The sequence below is a fragment of the Mixophyes fleayi genome, chromosome 2, assembly GCF_038048845.1.
Source record: "Mixophyes fleayi isolate aMixFle1 chromosome 2, aMixFle1.hap1, whole genome shotgun sequence".
NCBI classification, from domain to species: domain Eukaryota; kingdom Metazoa; phylum Chordata; class Amphibia; order Anura; family Limnodynastidae; genus Mixophyes; species Mixophyes fleayi.
Genome location: NC_134403.1, coordinates 302,714,347 through 302,730,860, shown reverse-complemented (window position 1 = coordinate 302,730,860; position 16,514 = coordinate 302,714,347). Strand labels below are relative to the sequence as shown.

Genomic DNA, 16,514 nt, shown 5'->3' with positions numbered 1-16,514 from the left:
TATCTGTTTAATGAGGACTCTTAAACAAATGTTCAGCCATCAGCACAAAGCACATGACCAGAATTAATTCTTTATCTGCATCCTAAAAATTGTTTTGCCACTTCAACGCAGAAATAAATTCACTGTCAATGTACTAAACCCTTCCTACCACTAGATGGTAGTAGAAGATAAGGTGATCTGTGTGCATTCTGCAGTAACAGAATTTACTATATTTGAAATACATTTGCACTGGCCATCATTTCTGGTGAACTAATAAAAGGTATGTCCTTTCATTTCATGTGCTTTGGCAGCAAACCAGACGTATTCATTTTTAAATGTTCTTAGAATATAAGTCATGGAGGGGTACACTAAAAACACAAGCATCATTGATGGTTATACTGCGCTTTTCTTTAAAAAATAAATGTGTAAATTGCAACAACTAGACAACAGTAAGCATGGCATTGCAGCAATACCCAAGTGTACACACTAATTACTGACAATTTGTTAATAAAATACCCTTTGAGACCTATTTTGTAATAACTTTGTGATATTCTATACAATAGGTGATATGAGTAGAATATTATAAGTCCAATAAGATCAGTAAATTGTTATACATGTGCCCATTATAAAGGTATAAACACAATATTTGAGCAATTTGTTATTGAATTCATTTATACTAATATAAAAGCGGTCGCATGGATACTTGAATAATGTCATGAAGATGTGTCCAAACTACACTGCTACTATGGCATCAGCTCATGTCACGATCAGACTAGCCGAGTTAGGACCCAAACTCACGTGCATTAATAGGACATGTTTAAATCGGTACTCAAAAAGATAATATAAGCAAATGGACATTAGGGATAAACAGTTAATGACAAGTTTTCGCTTCACTTAACAGCAGTTCCAACATTGGGCCTGATTCATTAAGGAACTTAAATTAAGAAGTTTCTTATTTAAGTCCCCTGGACAAAACCATGTTACAATGCAAGGGGTGAAAATTAGTATTCTGTTTTGCACACAAGTTAAGTACTGACTGTTTTTTCATGTAGCACACAAATACTTGATAACTTATTTGTACACTGAAATTTAAAGTTGATATTTGTGTGCTACATGAAAAAACAGTCAGTATTTAACTTATGTGCAAAACAGAACACTAATTTTCACCCCTTGCATTGTAACATGGTTTTGTCCAGGAGACTTAAATAAGAAACTTCTTAATTTAAGTTCCTTAATGAATCAGGCCCATTGTCTGCAACACGGTGTTAATGCTCAGTATAATGTATTGGATGTCTGCGGGAGTGCTCATTATGTACATAGCACACTATGCTGCAGTGAGGCTATCAGAACGCGCTCGCAAATACAGGCCCATGCTGTCCACAAACAATGTTACCTGAATTTAACTTTTTTTTTTCTTTTTTTAAACAAACATAACATATAGTTAATTTGTGCCAAACACTTTTTAGCCAAATACACATATGTTGGACACATGCACCAATTTATCCAAAACTTATAGTTAAGGGAAAGAAAAACAAAACAAAACAACATATCAACATATAAAGGCTACACAGGATAAAATGTTATTGGGGCTTTACAATATATTAAATATATTGGTGAAGGGCTACACCATTTATTTTTTATAAAAACTGCATCATCCACTCCACCATGTAGAAACACAGAGCTTCAAATAAACAAAGATCTAATACTTAGAGGTACTTTACAGCACATGTGTTTGCCTCAAGTAAATTGTTCCATGGTCTGTAAAACCTAAAATGACCCTCATCTAGTTGCAATTCTTTACTAAGCAACAACTAATAATCTGTTAATTCAGGAAGCTAACAGATCTATAAATAAATAAACGGATGTGAAGCTACAGGCAAGAAACACCAGCATAACAAAGAGGTGAAACCTAAAACTGTCATAGAAACCAGATAGTGGCTTGATGAATAATACTATTTCTGTTCACAATGGCAAAATGTTGTTTATTCTTGTATGGCCTTAACACTCCATAGGTCTAATTCAAGCTACTTATAAGTAGTGCCTGATAAAGTTGGAGACCCTTCCTTGTGACAGCTCGTGGTACATTATTATGGCTGTTGGAAGCTCAGCAGTGCCAAGAGATGCAATTAAAGTATCAGATGGAAGTAAAAGACACCTTATGAGATAGATGTGGCTTTGTGTGCAACCTGCGCTTATACATTTCTATACAATATGAATTTCACTTGACACCACCAAATTAGAAGGTGGTGTTATAAGATGATATAAGAAGAAACATAATAAAAATGTATCATCAGGTAACACATGGACATAAAATTGATGACTTCAAAAATCAAAATTAAAGCAAAATCATCATTTCAAATTGACAAAACTAAAACCACACAGACAAAGCCCCAGATGACACCAGCCTTTTCACTGACATGTCGTATTTAAATGAATCAGCTTCTCCACAGCATTAATATTGAACCGCTTCCAGAGTAAACAATAGTTTGACAGCTCTTCGTTATAATGGCTAGCAAGATTTGTTATAATGAAACAACCAGAGATTGTAGTCCGGAACATATGTTAAAACTAAAGAAAAATGCATATAAACTGCACTGCAATTATGTATGTGTTTAATATGCGTTTCATATAGGATGCTGTGCATCAAATTCTCTGCATTAGAACAAGAAGCATCCAAAATAATGAACTGCAGTGCAAGTTAATCACAGGTAAAAATGCAAATCTCTATGGTCCCGTATGGTCCAATGATTTTCACATTTTCATATTCATTCACATAACTAAGCCTAACCAGTACCTTTTTAAATCACCTTTAGTATTCTTATTGACAGTAAACCTTGGGTAAATAGAAGGAATCAGCCACCAAGATCAAACCCTTACCTGAAATATCTCTGGTTCTGACAATTTAATTAAATGCTTCCATATATGATTATTTTTATTATTGATATTCCATATGAAGCAATCGCATTTTATGTTTTGCTGACCTTTTGAAATTAATAGATAACCCTGTTGACCACTGATAATGTCTAAGTTTAATCACTCTTACCTGAGGCAGTAGTTTAAAATGTCACTTTAGCCATTATTGGACTACCAACAAGCTACACATTGCAGATATTTTTTTCCCATTCGTTCCCTACATCTTGCTGTCTGCCAAATCCTGCAGCCTGAGGCTTTTTGCATTTTAGGCCAAATCCTGTTGGCAGGGAACATCAATGGTGGTGGCTTATTTGATAGCTGTGGACAGCAAAGATGGCATGGCATAGAAATCAAAAAGATGTAAAGCCTACTTTATTTTCTGGAAGTTTTATATTGCCATACTCAGTTTGGTCTTGCAGCATGTATTCTATCCCAGCCCTAGTGCCAAGAATACAGGGTGCATGAATGATATTTAAACGTGTGGACAGTTATCTGAAGACTTCAAGTATTTATCAAGATTAATCGCTTCAATACAAATAATCACCTTGTTTTCTTTACCGACTGGTCCTCATAATGAAGAGCAGTTCTTCAGAAACTACCAACAACATAAAAACAAACAAAAGGATAATAAAACTATTTCCAGAATGTAAGCAGTACCTGTCTGAAAGCTTCTTCGCAAACCCAAAATCTGTTAGCTTGATGTGACCTTCCCGGTCCAGCAATATATTTTCAGGCTTCAAGTCTCTGTAAACAATTTCTTTGGAGTGCAAGTATTCTATAGCACATATAATTTCGGCAGAGTAAAACAGTCCAGTGCTGTTGTTAAAACGTCCCATGTTACGCAAGTAGCTAAAAAGTTCACCCCCGGGTACATATTCCATCAGCATATACAAGAAGCGATCATCATGAGAGGTCCAAAACCTACAGTAAGAAAGAAAAAACAAAATGGCACATGATTCATGGTTAAGGATACTAACAAACAATTCAGTTTATACAAAAAACTGGAAGCACATTTATGTATATTTCCCTGTGACTAGTAGAATCATGGGGGCAGAGTTTGAACAAACTCGCCCCCCAACAGCTTTTGAGAGAGAGTTGTTGCTTATTTAGATGTCACTCAATAGGATTAACGCTACACCTCAGCAGGTTAGAAGCTGCCAGAATGGTCCAATAGTCTACACGGTGAAAATGAAGAAAAGGAAATCAATACATGACTTAAAATAGCATAAACTATAAACATATTTGTAACTGTGTTAGTCATACTGGCTGAATCTTAACTGTTACCTAAAAGAAAGAATCCTATGATAATATTAAATGCTAATCAAAACTTGAAAATGACAGATTTGTGACAGAATAAATAGTGAGACACAGAAAAAGGATTAACGTACAGAAACATTCAAATATACACTAAATCGCTGAGAGAAAGACGTGTGTTTGTTTTACCTATGCACATCCAAGATGAGGCACAACATTTAACCAAAGCCTAATATGACACATAGCGAATTTAGTTAGAACAAGTATGATTGCAGTAAAAACAAATAGCTTGAATTTATAAAATACATTGCAGAGGGGTAGATTTTTTCTAAACTTACTAAGGTTACAAATAGAATACATATCAAGGCTGCCTCGACATTTGTTTCAAATTAGCAGACTGCAAAATGATTGATAAAAAAAACCCACAGGTTTTCCAGAGTAGCTGCCAAAGGGATCAAATAATAATAACAATCATCATGTCCACCTAATACATTATTTGCCTCCTTCAGGGCTAGATTTACTAAAGGGCAGTTTGATGAAAACACCAGTTTTCAGCATTTCTCCTGGTGGTTTTAAAACCGCATGGTTTATTAAAGGCCAAAGTCTGGAAACCATTTTCACAAAGCACCACTTTACATATCGCCATCCCGATTTTTACTGTGATAAAAATACAAACCCTCAGATTTACTATGCAGCGGATTAACAAACCACCAGCAAAACAAGAGGTTCTTCTGAGACACAAGCATGCTCTAACAGCATGCTGTTTCAGCTACTTTCCCATTCATAAGAGGCGGCACTATTGACTTATGAATTACTGTGGCAATCATTTATTGACTAAAACAGAAAATTAATTTACAATGAACTTATGGGGGTAATTTTTATTTTTCATTATATTAAAGCGGAAATACCGTATATAAGCCAAGTTTTTCTGCACATTTTTCATGCTGAAAAAGCCCCCCCTCGGCTTATACTCGAGTCAATGAGTTTTCCCAGTTTTCTGCGGTCCTCGGCTTATATTCGGGTCGGCTTATACTCGAGTATATACGGTATAATTGTATTATATAATGGGTCTACATGAATATATAATTATATTAGGGGAAATAATTTTTGATTGCCAACAGCAGCAATAATTATTTATGATGAACCAACACTTATTACATGTCACTACAAGTGCCAGCACGCACTTGCGACCATGTGCATGCTGACACTTGTAGTGCCACGTGTGCAAAATAAATGGAACCATCAGGAAAATTCAAGCAAATGCATTTTTTTTTGTTTTTGCACGTAAAGAAAATACTGACTGCTATTGCACATAGCACACAAATACTGGGCAGACTTCTTTTTGCAGTGTGATTTAGAGCTGAGCTAGGACATGTCCCTCCAAACTCTAAATATTTTGAGTCCACAGAGTTTAAAGAGGAAAGCCCAACACAGAGCCTGGGTAGAATTATTCTTTAATTGATCCAAAATATCAAGTCTACAAGTAGAAGTTCCCGTCTAACAATTTTTTTCTGGTTAGTTACACCTTCTAGTAGTCTGCATCCGTAGTGCAGAACATTACCTGCAGCTAAAGGATGTGGTTTCAGGAGGAGGGACCCTGCATGCAGAGTCAAAAGTCATCAACATTAGAGACTGGACGTACGTAGAGAACAGCACACGTCCCCTTTCACATCTGAAGATAAATACAGCTGCATTTATTTGATACACTTTGTTAGAGAGTTTTAATAGCCAACAAAAACAGTTAAGCAAGGACTTTCATTTTCAAAGTTATGGTTTATTAGATACAACCTGTTTTGCAGTTTAAAGAAAAAACAAAAAACTAATATTTATAGTAAAGTGGAAGCATAATTGTGATGCACATACAATAATACTCAAATACAAGTGCATTACAATTAAAAAAAATTAGAAAAATCAGCTATAATTGTGAAAAACCCTAACTGTGTTATAATTGACTTGGACATTATTTAAATTAGCTGGTGTGGGGGCAGAAGTTGCTGTGACACTTGTCTCATGCGATCATTCAGAGCCAATGCAAGCGGGCTGTTTACATGTAATTCTGGAGAACAGAGAGCATGATCCTGCCAGGAAGACTTAATAATTTTTGGGAGAACAGGGCAACCGCCAGCAGCCTGCCCTCCGTTGGTGGGGGTGGGGCTAAATGTGTCATCCTGGTCTCACTCCCTGCTGTTTTAGGCTGATGTTGGCAACGTTTGACAGGGGTGGGGCCCAACGACGTAATCAGTGTGGCCTCGCTGGACCTTCGGTTTGTAGGCAAGTCTGTTTTTATTGCAGTTGTTTTTGTAGCCAATCAGATTTTTTGGGGTAGGAGTTAACGCTGTCGGTAATCTCGGCATTACGGTATTACTTGATGCATGGCACTCTTAACATTTGCTGTGGAGTTCAGTGCAAGCTATTGTTCTGTTATCAGTCATGTTCTGCAAAAACACAGGAAATATTACATATTCTTTACCCCTGCTAACAAGGTATCTTGCTGTTAAATGAAATATACCTATAAATATTGGAATCTTCACTGGATCAGATAGTTCCTGGCTGTCTGTTATTTAAAATGCATCCGTTCATTTTAATGATTGTTTTTTTTTTCTAGGCGATATTTTTTTAATTGAAATGTATTACTACAGCACCATGCGCGATTTCCTGTTGTATTTGAAACTTGGACATTTTAGTTAAAGAGTGCTTTTCAACAAATTGCACCCAGACTCTTCCCTTTTAATGGCGCCTGACATGAACTTCCCCTTTTTATTTTTTGTTTGCTCTTCTTTCTGTAAATTCATGAAAAATGTAGTTCTAAAAACAAACAAGAAAATTGAGCCTGTGCATTATTTATTTAACCATCTGCGACTCAGGATCCTGTTGCTACTTACAGAGCCCTAAGCCGGGAAAACTCCAGGGTTTTAGGACACCGGTGTTGATGAGGGGACAGTTTTGAAGACGACATCATCATTAAGAGACAAGAAAAAAAGAAAACTCTCTCCCTTTTCCCTCTTCACAGCAGTGATTGGCAGCATATGGCCATCTGTCCCCAAGCGGCCCACTGAGCATTCAACCGTGGCCCCTGCTCTGACCCATTCTCTGCTTCATGCACCGCCAAGCTTCAACTGTGGCCCCTTCTCTGACCCATTCACCGCCAAGCGTCAACAGTGGCCCAGCTCTTACTGACTATTGGTGGGGTACTTTGCAGCAAGTGGGGGGTCTGAGTGCATGATTAAATGTATTGTTTTAACCTATTACTAAAATTAGGGATTTAATTGATATATGGGCCTTCTAAAGGTTTAAAAGGCTGCACATGTGATCCTTGAAGTCTATCAGAATGTCCATGACTGCTCTACAGAGACATTCTATGCACGTTATACGAGAGGTTTCTTTAAAAAGTTATTTATTAGTAATACCAGGTAAACTTTGTGCCTTATTTCTCCCACTATAATAAAGTCACGCTGTCCTGTTGCAGACTGAGTGGTATTTCAATTTGAAATATGCCAGTACTCCGAAAATAAAATCAGTTGTGCAGTTATTAAGGTACTATTGTAAATGAAACTAAATATATTTAAAAAAGGCGATACCTTTCGTATCGAACAATAATGGAAGTCATTGCAAGCTTTCAAGTCTCTAAGAAACCTTCATCTGCTACCAAGTATTATGCTATCTATTTTATGGGTGATGCGGTGATACCCTTCATTTCCATTGCCTGTGCTAAAATACATACAGGGGTGGGAGGAATAATATAATATAATAATAAAATATAATATACACATACAAACACATAATATGATTTTCTATGGAATGTCAGAAAGAGACCTAATTTGTCTACTGGTGAGCTGCTAATAAAATAACTGGTAGCGATGGACATTTAATTTTGTTTTTCACTGTCCAGTGTCATAGGCATTCGAACTTGCTGTGTATGCCATTATCACACAGCATCCAGTAATCTATCAGATTAATCATTTTAGCCGGGATGTACCCAACTGCTGGCGGCAACACAAAGGGTCGAATGTTTGACACTTGTGCCACTGCCCAAAAACTCTGTGACGTGCTGCATAACAAGTGTTTTGTGATGCATGCTGCTCTGGAATTTGATAAGAATAAAATCACCAAACATCTTTTTAATGAAAATTGTACAGATACTACAATGTGCAAAGCTGCAGAAGGGACTTGGATTATTAGCAATGACCTCAAGTGCAAAGCTATAAAGGCTGGCTGAGTTCAACGTGCAATGATTTGTGGTTATTGCGTAATTTGTATGTCATTTCATAGAATCTATGTTGTCAATTAAATCCATCCTGTTTCGTTTTTCACAGGTGAACGGAGAGGATCTCATCCTACAAGATCATCTTTTATATGGCTGTGATCTGACCTCATCCTGCAGTGATGATCTCCGCTCTGTTCTTATTACACACCAGTCTCTGATCAGACTGAACCTGTCATATAACAATCTACAGAACTCTGGAATAAAACTTCTGTGCGAGGGACTAAGACATCCAGACTGTATCCTACAAGATCTTACGTAAGAACGGTCTTAGTATTTATATAACTGTCCTCTCAGCACAAGACATAGACCACATACGGCAAAAATCGCAGAAACTATATCTACTATAATTTCCATTTATGTAATCTGTGCTTCAAAAGTACATTAAACATTTTTTTTTTTTTTTAACATCTTACTTAAGAAAACCTCAGGTACAGTGTAGGAAATTGGTTGAATGGTGCTAGACATCCACCTATTACAACTTTCTAAAATTTGGATAATAAATTTAAAAGCTGTGATCTATCAATATTCCTTTATTTCTGTATGCTGTGCTGCAATTTGATTATTATGTGGAGTCACACACATAAATGACTCAAAAACAGCAACAAATAGGATGTTGCAAAAAAAAAAAGCTAGCAACTACTTTTGAAGATTATTTAAATCATAAGAGTTGCATTTCATGCAATCACTTGAAACAGAAAAAGGTGAAAGTATCACAATATTGAAGCTTACGCCAAACCAAAAAAAACAAAAACAAAAAAAACACAAAACAGACAAAGAGAAAAATAAAATCCCTCCATCGAAGTAACAAACATAAAAACAGCATCAAGTGTTTAGGGATGTTTTGAATACTTACAGTCTGACCAGAAATGGATGGTTCACTTCTTTTAAGACAGATTTTTCATTGTGTACGTGTTGTTCTTGTTTTAGACGAATGACATCAGGAATGCTCATTACTTTTAGTGCAAAATAGTGTGTTGCAGTTTTCTCTTTCACTAAATGAACCCTACCAAATGTCCCAGTTCCTGCAAAAAACAAACAAAAAACAGGTGGTTTAGATAGGGTGATCCTTCTATGCAGGGAATTAAGTGATGATGGTGTGTGGGGGCTATTTTTTTTAATACATTTAGGCTAACGGATCAGAAACCAATAAGTGCATTTACATAACACACTCATATTCAGAGTCTTGAGGTAAAGTACAGGTTTCTATTCAAAAGATATCTGTTTAAACATACTCATACGCTTCCTAATGCAAATGTGCTGCGGAACAGAATTTAAAATGCTTGCAATAAATAGGAGACCAGACTATTCCTTTCTGTATCATTATTTTGTATTTTATCATTTTGTAGCACATCTCAAAAAGGACTCTGAGGTCATGCTAACCAGAAGAGTTTGCCCAGGGGGTAACCCTTTTGACTGTGATGTTAGACTATTTATAGAAGAAAAAAAAAAAATGTATGGATGTATTTACCAGTGCGGTCACAAACATTTAAACTAAAAAGTAAAATGTACTTATTCATTTCACTATATTGGTGGTCATTATTATTAAAAACTGGCTCCCAAACTAAAATTTGAACAAACAACTTATAGTTGAGGTTTTTCATTTTATGCTACCCACTTGTTGTAAACAGTAGCTTATTCATTTTTCTAATTATTTATATTCCTACATTAATCAGATCTTCATCAAAGTCCTGGTGATATTATAAATGAGATGTCATAACTCGGTGCGCCTCCTTCAGCAGCATTGACTTTAACAAAACATGTTTTTCCAACAACATCCCTACAAAACTACAGAAGTGCACAACTGCAGCGTAAATGCTCTTCTGTGATGTCACATGTCTACTGTATAGCAATTACCGTATTTCCCCATGTATAAGACGTACCCATGTATAAGACGCACCTTAATTTTGGGGCCCAAAATGAAAAAAAAAAGATGTATTACATAAAGTACACTGGAGGAGCAAGCAATTTGTCACAGAGCACACTGGAGGAGCCTGCAATTTGTCACAGAGCACACTGGAGGAGCCTGCAATTTGTCACAGAGCACACTGAAGGAGCCTGCAATTTGTCACAGAGCACACTGAAGGAGCCTACAATTGTCACAGAGCACACTGGAGCTTGTAATTTGTTGAGATTCACTAGAGCAGCTTACACATTCAGACCAAAATGAGGCAATGAGCGCTACTGCACAGTCTTGCTGACGAGACAACTCACGTAGACACCCCCCAAGCGTGTCTACGTGACTTGTCTAATGTCAACAAGACTGTGCAGCTTTTGTCAGGGAAACATGGAGGAATCTGCAGCGGCGATCATCGGAACTGTCAATCACGTGACAGACAGCACTGAGACTGTGGGAGGCGCCTGCAGGACCTGAAGGTCCTTTTGCAAAGCAACAGTGGACACGCTGGAGCTGCTGGAGCTGATTAGCGGGGACTCCTCACACCAGATGCCGACTTCTTCAATCAGGTAAGTAGAGCTTGCAGTGTATAAGACGCACCTTTTTTTTTACCCAAAATTTGGGGTAAAAAGGTGTGTCTTATACATGGGGAAATACGGTATATTCGCTTTTACAGGAAAAGCGCGTGGACTCATGGGTCAAGATGGTGGCATCTGTGATGATGCAAAACAGAGAGAGGGGTGCTACTTGAAGATTATGTATTAGGTACATGAGTGAACCTACTTTTAGCCGCTGAAATTTGACAGCAACTTTCAGACAAAAAAGAGACCCTGTACTTTTAATGCGACACATTTTTTATTTCCCAGCTCACTCGTGTGGAAATAGTGCATTTCCATCACAATGTCCATTCACACTCAGTACTAATTTAAGACATAGAAGAAGCTAAACTGAGCATTATATTAAGAGAAAAATGCTCTAGGTGGACTAGTAGGTGTATTTATGCACATAAGATAAATTGCATATTTTTTGCAGTTTGTAAATAAGATTTATGGATACACTTTTTGCACTGGTCATGCCACAGTACTTCTGTTGGGTAAAAAAAATAAAAATAAAAAAAAATGTTTCTTTTGGATTTAGATTAGAATTACTGATGCTCACTCAGTAAGGTTGGGTACACACTACAGGGTTTTTAGCCGATTATCGGGCCACTCACACGATAAATGACAGTTCGGCCCGATATCACATTAGTGTGTATGCTCCAATGATGAGCGATTATCGATCCAAAGCACATCGTATTATTTGATTTTAACCAGACTAAATTTTCTCGTTCAACGATGGAACAATGTTGTGCCAATTCTGTAATGTTTTGGCACTCAGGACCGGCAGTGTCTGTAGATCTCTATGGAGAGTGCAGAGTCCCGATCTTGTCAGCCAATGGTTATGACAGATGAAGAGCACAGATCTGAAGGTATATCGTGTAAAATGTGTTTAGTGTGTACACATAAATTGGTATGCTGATCGGGACTTTTATTCAGTCGGTAAAATCGTTAAGGACATCGCATTGGGATATATTTTGTATAGTGTGTACCCCGCCTAAGACCAGCACGCATAAAACTCAGCTCACTGATAGGTAGCTGAACATTCTTCTCTAAAACAGCAGCAATAAAACCTCAACATACTGTAAGTACTACATATGAGGAGATAAACCTGCCAAAACACAGCAGCAATTTGTTTTTGCCAAATAAAACACATTATGACACAAACTTCTGTATTTTTCTCAGCTCTCAATTACAACACAAAATTATACTTCTGTCTCATCTGTACAGAACAACTTCCAACAGTCGCCTGCATCATGCAGACTGCCTTCAGCAAGCGGGGGGTAGGGTGGCATTGTTATTTACCCTGCCCCCAATTGTGCATGATTTTATTTCATTTGCTTAATAAGTTATACAATTATTAGTAGGACATAGACTATATACACATCAAATTAATACAAGAACAATAATGGTACAGCATTTACAGTCACACTACTATATATTTGCACAACAGCTTTTTTGTTATATATATGGAAATTCTATAAATAAACCATATGTATGGACTCAGGACACTTATTTGAACGAAAATTATTTTGCTACTAAATTTAGCAGCCCTTTAAATATATTTCATACAGATTAGCCATCTTTCATTATGACGGAGTCTGTATCTATTATATAATAAGTTAATAGCAACCAGTCAGGTTATGGTACTATTATACTATCTAACATTTGACCTGGGCGTTCAGTGGGTAATTCTAATCCAGGTTTAAAGAGTATACCTTAAAATCCACCATACATCTTTAACTGTGTAGTTCATTCAGCAATTTCCCTAATGGACAATAGGCTGCATTTTCAGATGGGATAATGAAGGTTGCTTTGCCTGTAAAACGTCTTTTAATAGAATCATTACTACCAAACAACTCCCATCGCTTGTTGCTTATTTTTGAGAGCTCAGGAAACATGGGTGGCTGCTAGTCAATCAAGTCTGGTGAGTCTGCAGAACAAACATTTATACCCCAATTACTTCTCCCATGCTACAGTGACTCACTGGGCTAAGTTCTGTGTGCTGTATAGGATTATGACGTCCTGCAGAACATTTAACTGAACGGAGCAGTAAACAATGGCCAAGCAAAATAGACTTAATATTTCACACGTAATACTTTTAGATTCAACCTACCACATGTTTTAAACACAATGGAGTTTCTGAAATAAACTATGCAAAACTATAAACCAATGTCAGCTTTGTTATATAAACTTACTTTCAACATCATTTTACTCCAGTGAAATAGCATTTGCATTGTGATCACCCTTAAGTCCTTAAAAAAACAAACCTCAAGACACCTGCAACACATTCACCTGCTTGTTATGAGAGATAATTATAGTTCCATGGCCTGTCCAAGCTTCCAACACCCTATTCAGCACTGACTTGAGAAATAACACAAAAGGAGCTTAGCGACACATACTGCCCTCCACCATGACCATTATTCACTCCCCTTATAAAGAGAAATCATGAACCTTAAGATATGATTAAATTGACCATTGCTATAACTGGATCTTTTGAACACTTAATATTTATGTTTTAAATCCCAGACATCCTCTCTTGCCTCACTCATATTTGAAGTTAGTCTGAGATTGTTGGGCTTACTCATTTCTTATTTCAGCTTTACGCATAAATCAGAATCATGAAGCCCGTTTTTGACAAGTGTAACAAAAGGTAGAACACAGACAAGAGGGGTGTTTTTGGTAGAACATGGATCTTTAGAAAAATAAATAAAATATATATAGCAAGATTAGTCGGTGAACAGTTATAGGGATGTGGGTGGTCATGTCACACTGTGCATCTGGATATTCTGTGCTCACTCTTACTTCTGGGTAAGCGGATGACCTCACATACGTGCCAATGGAGGTCATCAGCCAACCAAATTTACCATTCTGATAGAAAGTGTAAATGTAAAGCGGCCATTTAGATCTTTAGGGATTTAACTCTCTCCATCATTTTTATAGTAGTGTAAAGTTATTTGCATAGCAGACCACTTCTAGGTATAAGAGGAAAAAGTATATTCAAATAACTACCATACCTCAATATACTAAGAAATGTATATTCTAAGTTTTTGAGATCAGAATAAACATATTCGTTTAAAAAAAAAAATAGCTTCTTGAGAAGTACTTTTACGTAAGGTTAAGTTGAAAAAAAATACTACGTTTGAAAATACTGCTAAAGAAACAATCTGGTTTCTGAAGATTGTGTACAGTATTTCACCATTGTTCATCCGCACCCAACACCCACCTCACCCATCAACATAACAAGGCCTCATCTGAGGCACACAGATATAATGTAGACATATTGGGTTTCTGATGACCATTTAAACACGTCACCAAAGAAAGAGTACATGGCACAGGTGAGAGGCGGTGTAGCATGCTTACCAAATGCTTCCATATTCTCCATGTGAAGCAATGATATGGACCACAGGCCTTGTTTATTTACACCATTCAAAATGTGTAATGTTTGTCCAAAACATATGCAAGGAACAATGATTAAATAAACTAACCATTTACAGTTTTAAGAAGTACAAAACGATAAAGTGTCTGAGTTGGACTTTTCAATGAATTAAGCAGTTGCAAGGTAAATAGTAGTGTTACCTGACTTAATCCAGTACAGACGCTAGACTGATTAATGTATAACTATTGTGTATGTTTATTTATTTGTTTAAAAGTATATAAAAATACCTATTTGTGGATTTCTCTCAATTGACTAGTTAGTTGGACACAAATCTAAGTTTTGGATAAGATTTGTTATAATACAGTTAATGACAAGAGAGTTAAAATGCTCAATGTGCACCTCAATAAATAAAATGAAACGTTTACTGCGAAAGCCCTACATCAGAAGGGAGAGTGCATAATGCTGCTTAAATATATGAAAGTGTCCATAAATTCTGCATTGCGTATATTAAATGAAACATATCAGGATTATCTGCTTAGAGGGCTTGAGGAGAAATTTCTCAAGGTCCCAAATTTAAATGCCAAGCATTTTGTTGATTAATAACCGCAAATAAAATTTTATATATATATATATATATATATATATATATATATATATATATATATATATATATATATATATATATATATATATATATATATATATATATATATATATATATATATATAATCTATCTATCTCTATATATCTTTTAATGATGCCATGTTTGGCGACATGGGTCACCAAACCATGGTACCCATGATCATCTCTCTTTGCAAGCCTAGGTGTACTAGAAACACACTAGAAAAACTATAATTAAAACAAATTGTTATTTTGCGTTCCAATGCCCCATTATAAAGAAGAATATATTTAGTATAAAATAAGTTAGATAATATTGAAAATTATTAAGTGGGATCACATCCTACGTGGTGGTTCTCCCAATGACTAGAGGAGCCCACAGAAGTTCTACAGACAGAACCCATTTAAAAAGCACAGAAAGGCTGCAAGTGCATTTAATATAATGCAAGAGGTGGCTTTAAAGTGGTAGGAGTATCATTGGACCTGAAATTTTACATAGTGTGCCTCTTGAGATATTTCCACCTGTCCACACACACACACACACACACACACACACACACACACACACACACGGGGTGCAGTTCTAGTAGTCAGAAGCATGAAGACATGTCCTTGTTTTCTGTAGAGATGTTCACTGACCCCCGGTTTCTGGGTTTGATTTTGGATCTGGATAAACTTCGTGTTTTGGTAAAACCGCCCTTGCATATTTTGGTTTTGGATCCCTATTTTTTTTCTAAAATTCCTAATTTGTTTTGCTAAAATCACATAATTTTGCTCTTTTTCCTTACATTATTATTAACCTCAATAACACCAATTTCAAGTCATTTGCAGCCAATTTTGACCATCTCAGAAGTCACAATATCATTTTCATACACTTTCAAACAAAGACTACAGCAACCTGGCTGGATGGTAAGCGACACAGTAGTTCATAGCACATCTAGGAAACATTTCCACACAGCAGTGGCAGAAAAGAAAAGTGGTGCAAGATGGAATTGTCCTTGGGCCCTCCAAAACACCCTTATGTAAGATATTGAAAAGGACATGTACAGTTTAAGAATTTAGGCACTCCAGCGACAAGCAGTGCCACTTTTGTGGCTAAAGTGCTTGGTTTGTTTGGGCCCCCACAAAACAAGCTAACAATAGCTTAGCTGCCCTAAGCCTAACAGTGCCGTCAATGAACTCTACATTATTAAACCATGTCTAATCATGCTGCATCTTTAATATCCTTCTCCTCTGTGGATATCTCCCCGTCATCCATGAAGAACTGCCAAACGTATGTAGACACAGGAATGGATATTACAACTGGAGTGGCATTACATCTGCTTCAGACAGACTGACACGGAACATGTGGGCAGCATGGAATCGGTCGTGTTAGAATACGCTAGTTTGAACTGAGATTTAAACCAATATATAGATGCAGTTGTGGAAGCCATAGTTAAGTTAAAACGTGACCCACCGGATGAGATCCTGGATTTAAGAGAGCTTGTACACAAGAGATACACTGGGTTTCGGAAGAATAATATAGAGGAGGCCCTGAGGCAGGACAATAAATATGTCCAGTTTAAAGAACAGCTAAGAGGCCTGAGAAAACAAATGGGTGCGTCACTGGCCCCTGCA

At 36.7% G+C, this 16,514-nt stretch overlaps 1 protein-coding gene across 1 annotated transcript in view; it reads right to left on the bottom strand.

The window, feature by feature from the left end:
* PRKX (protein kinase cAMP-dependent X-linked catalytic subunit) overlaps positions 1 to 16,514 on the bottom strand; it is a 99,757-nt gene that overhangs the window by 24,530 nt on the left and 58,713 nt on the right. The window contains exons 2-3 of the mRNA XM_075196477.1: positions 9,264 to 9,432; positions 3,550 to 3,813 (exon numbers count right to left, since the gene is read on the bottom strand). Coding sequence (XP_075052578.1) covers positions 3,550 to 3,813; positions 9,264 to 9,432 — 433 coding nt within the window. The remainder of the gene's footprint in view (positions 1 to 3,549; positions 3,814 to 9,263; positions 9,433 to 16,514) is intronic.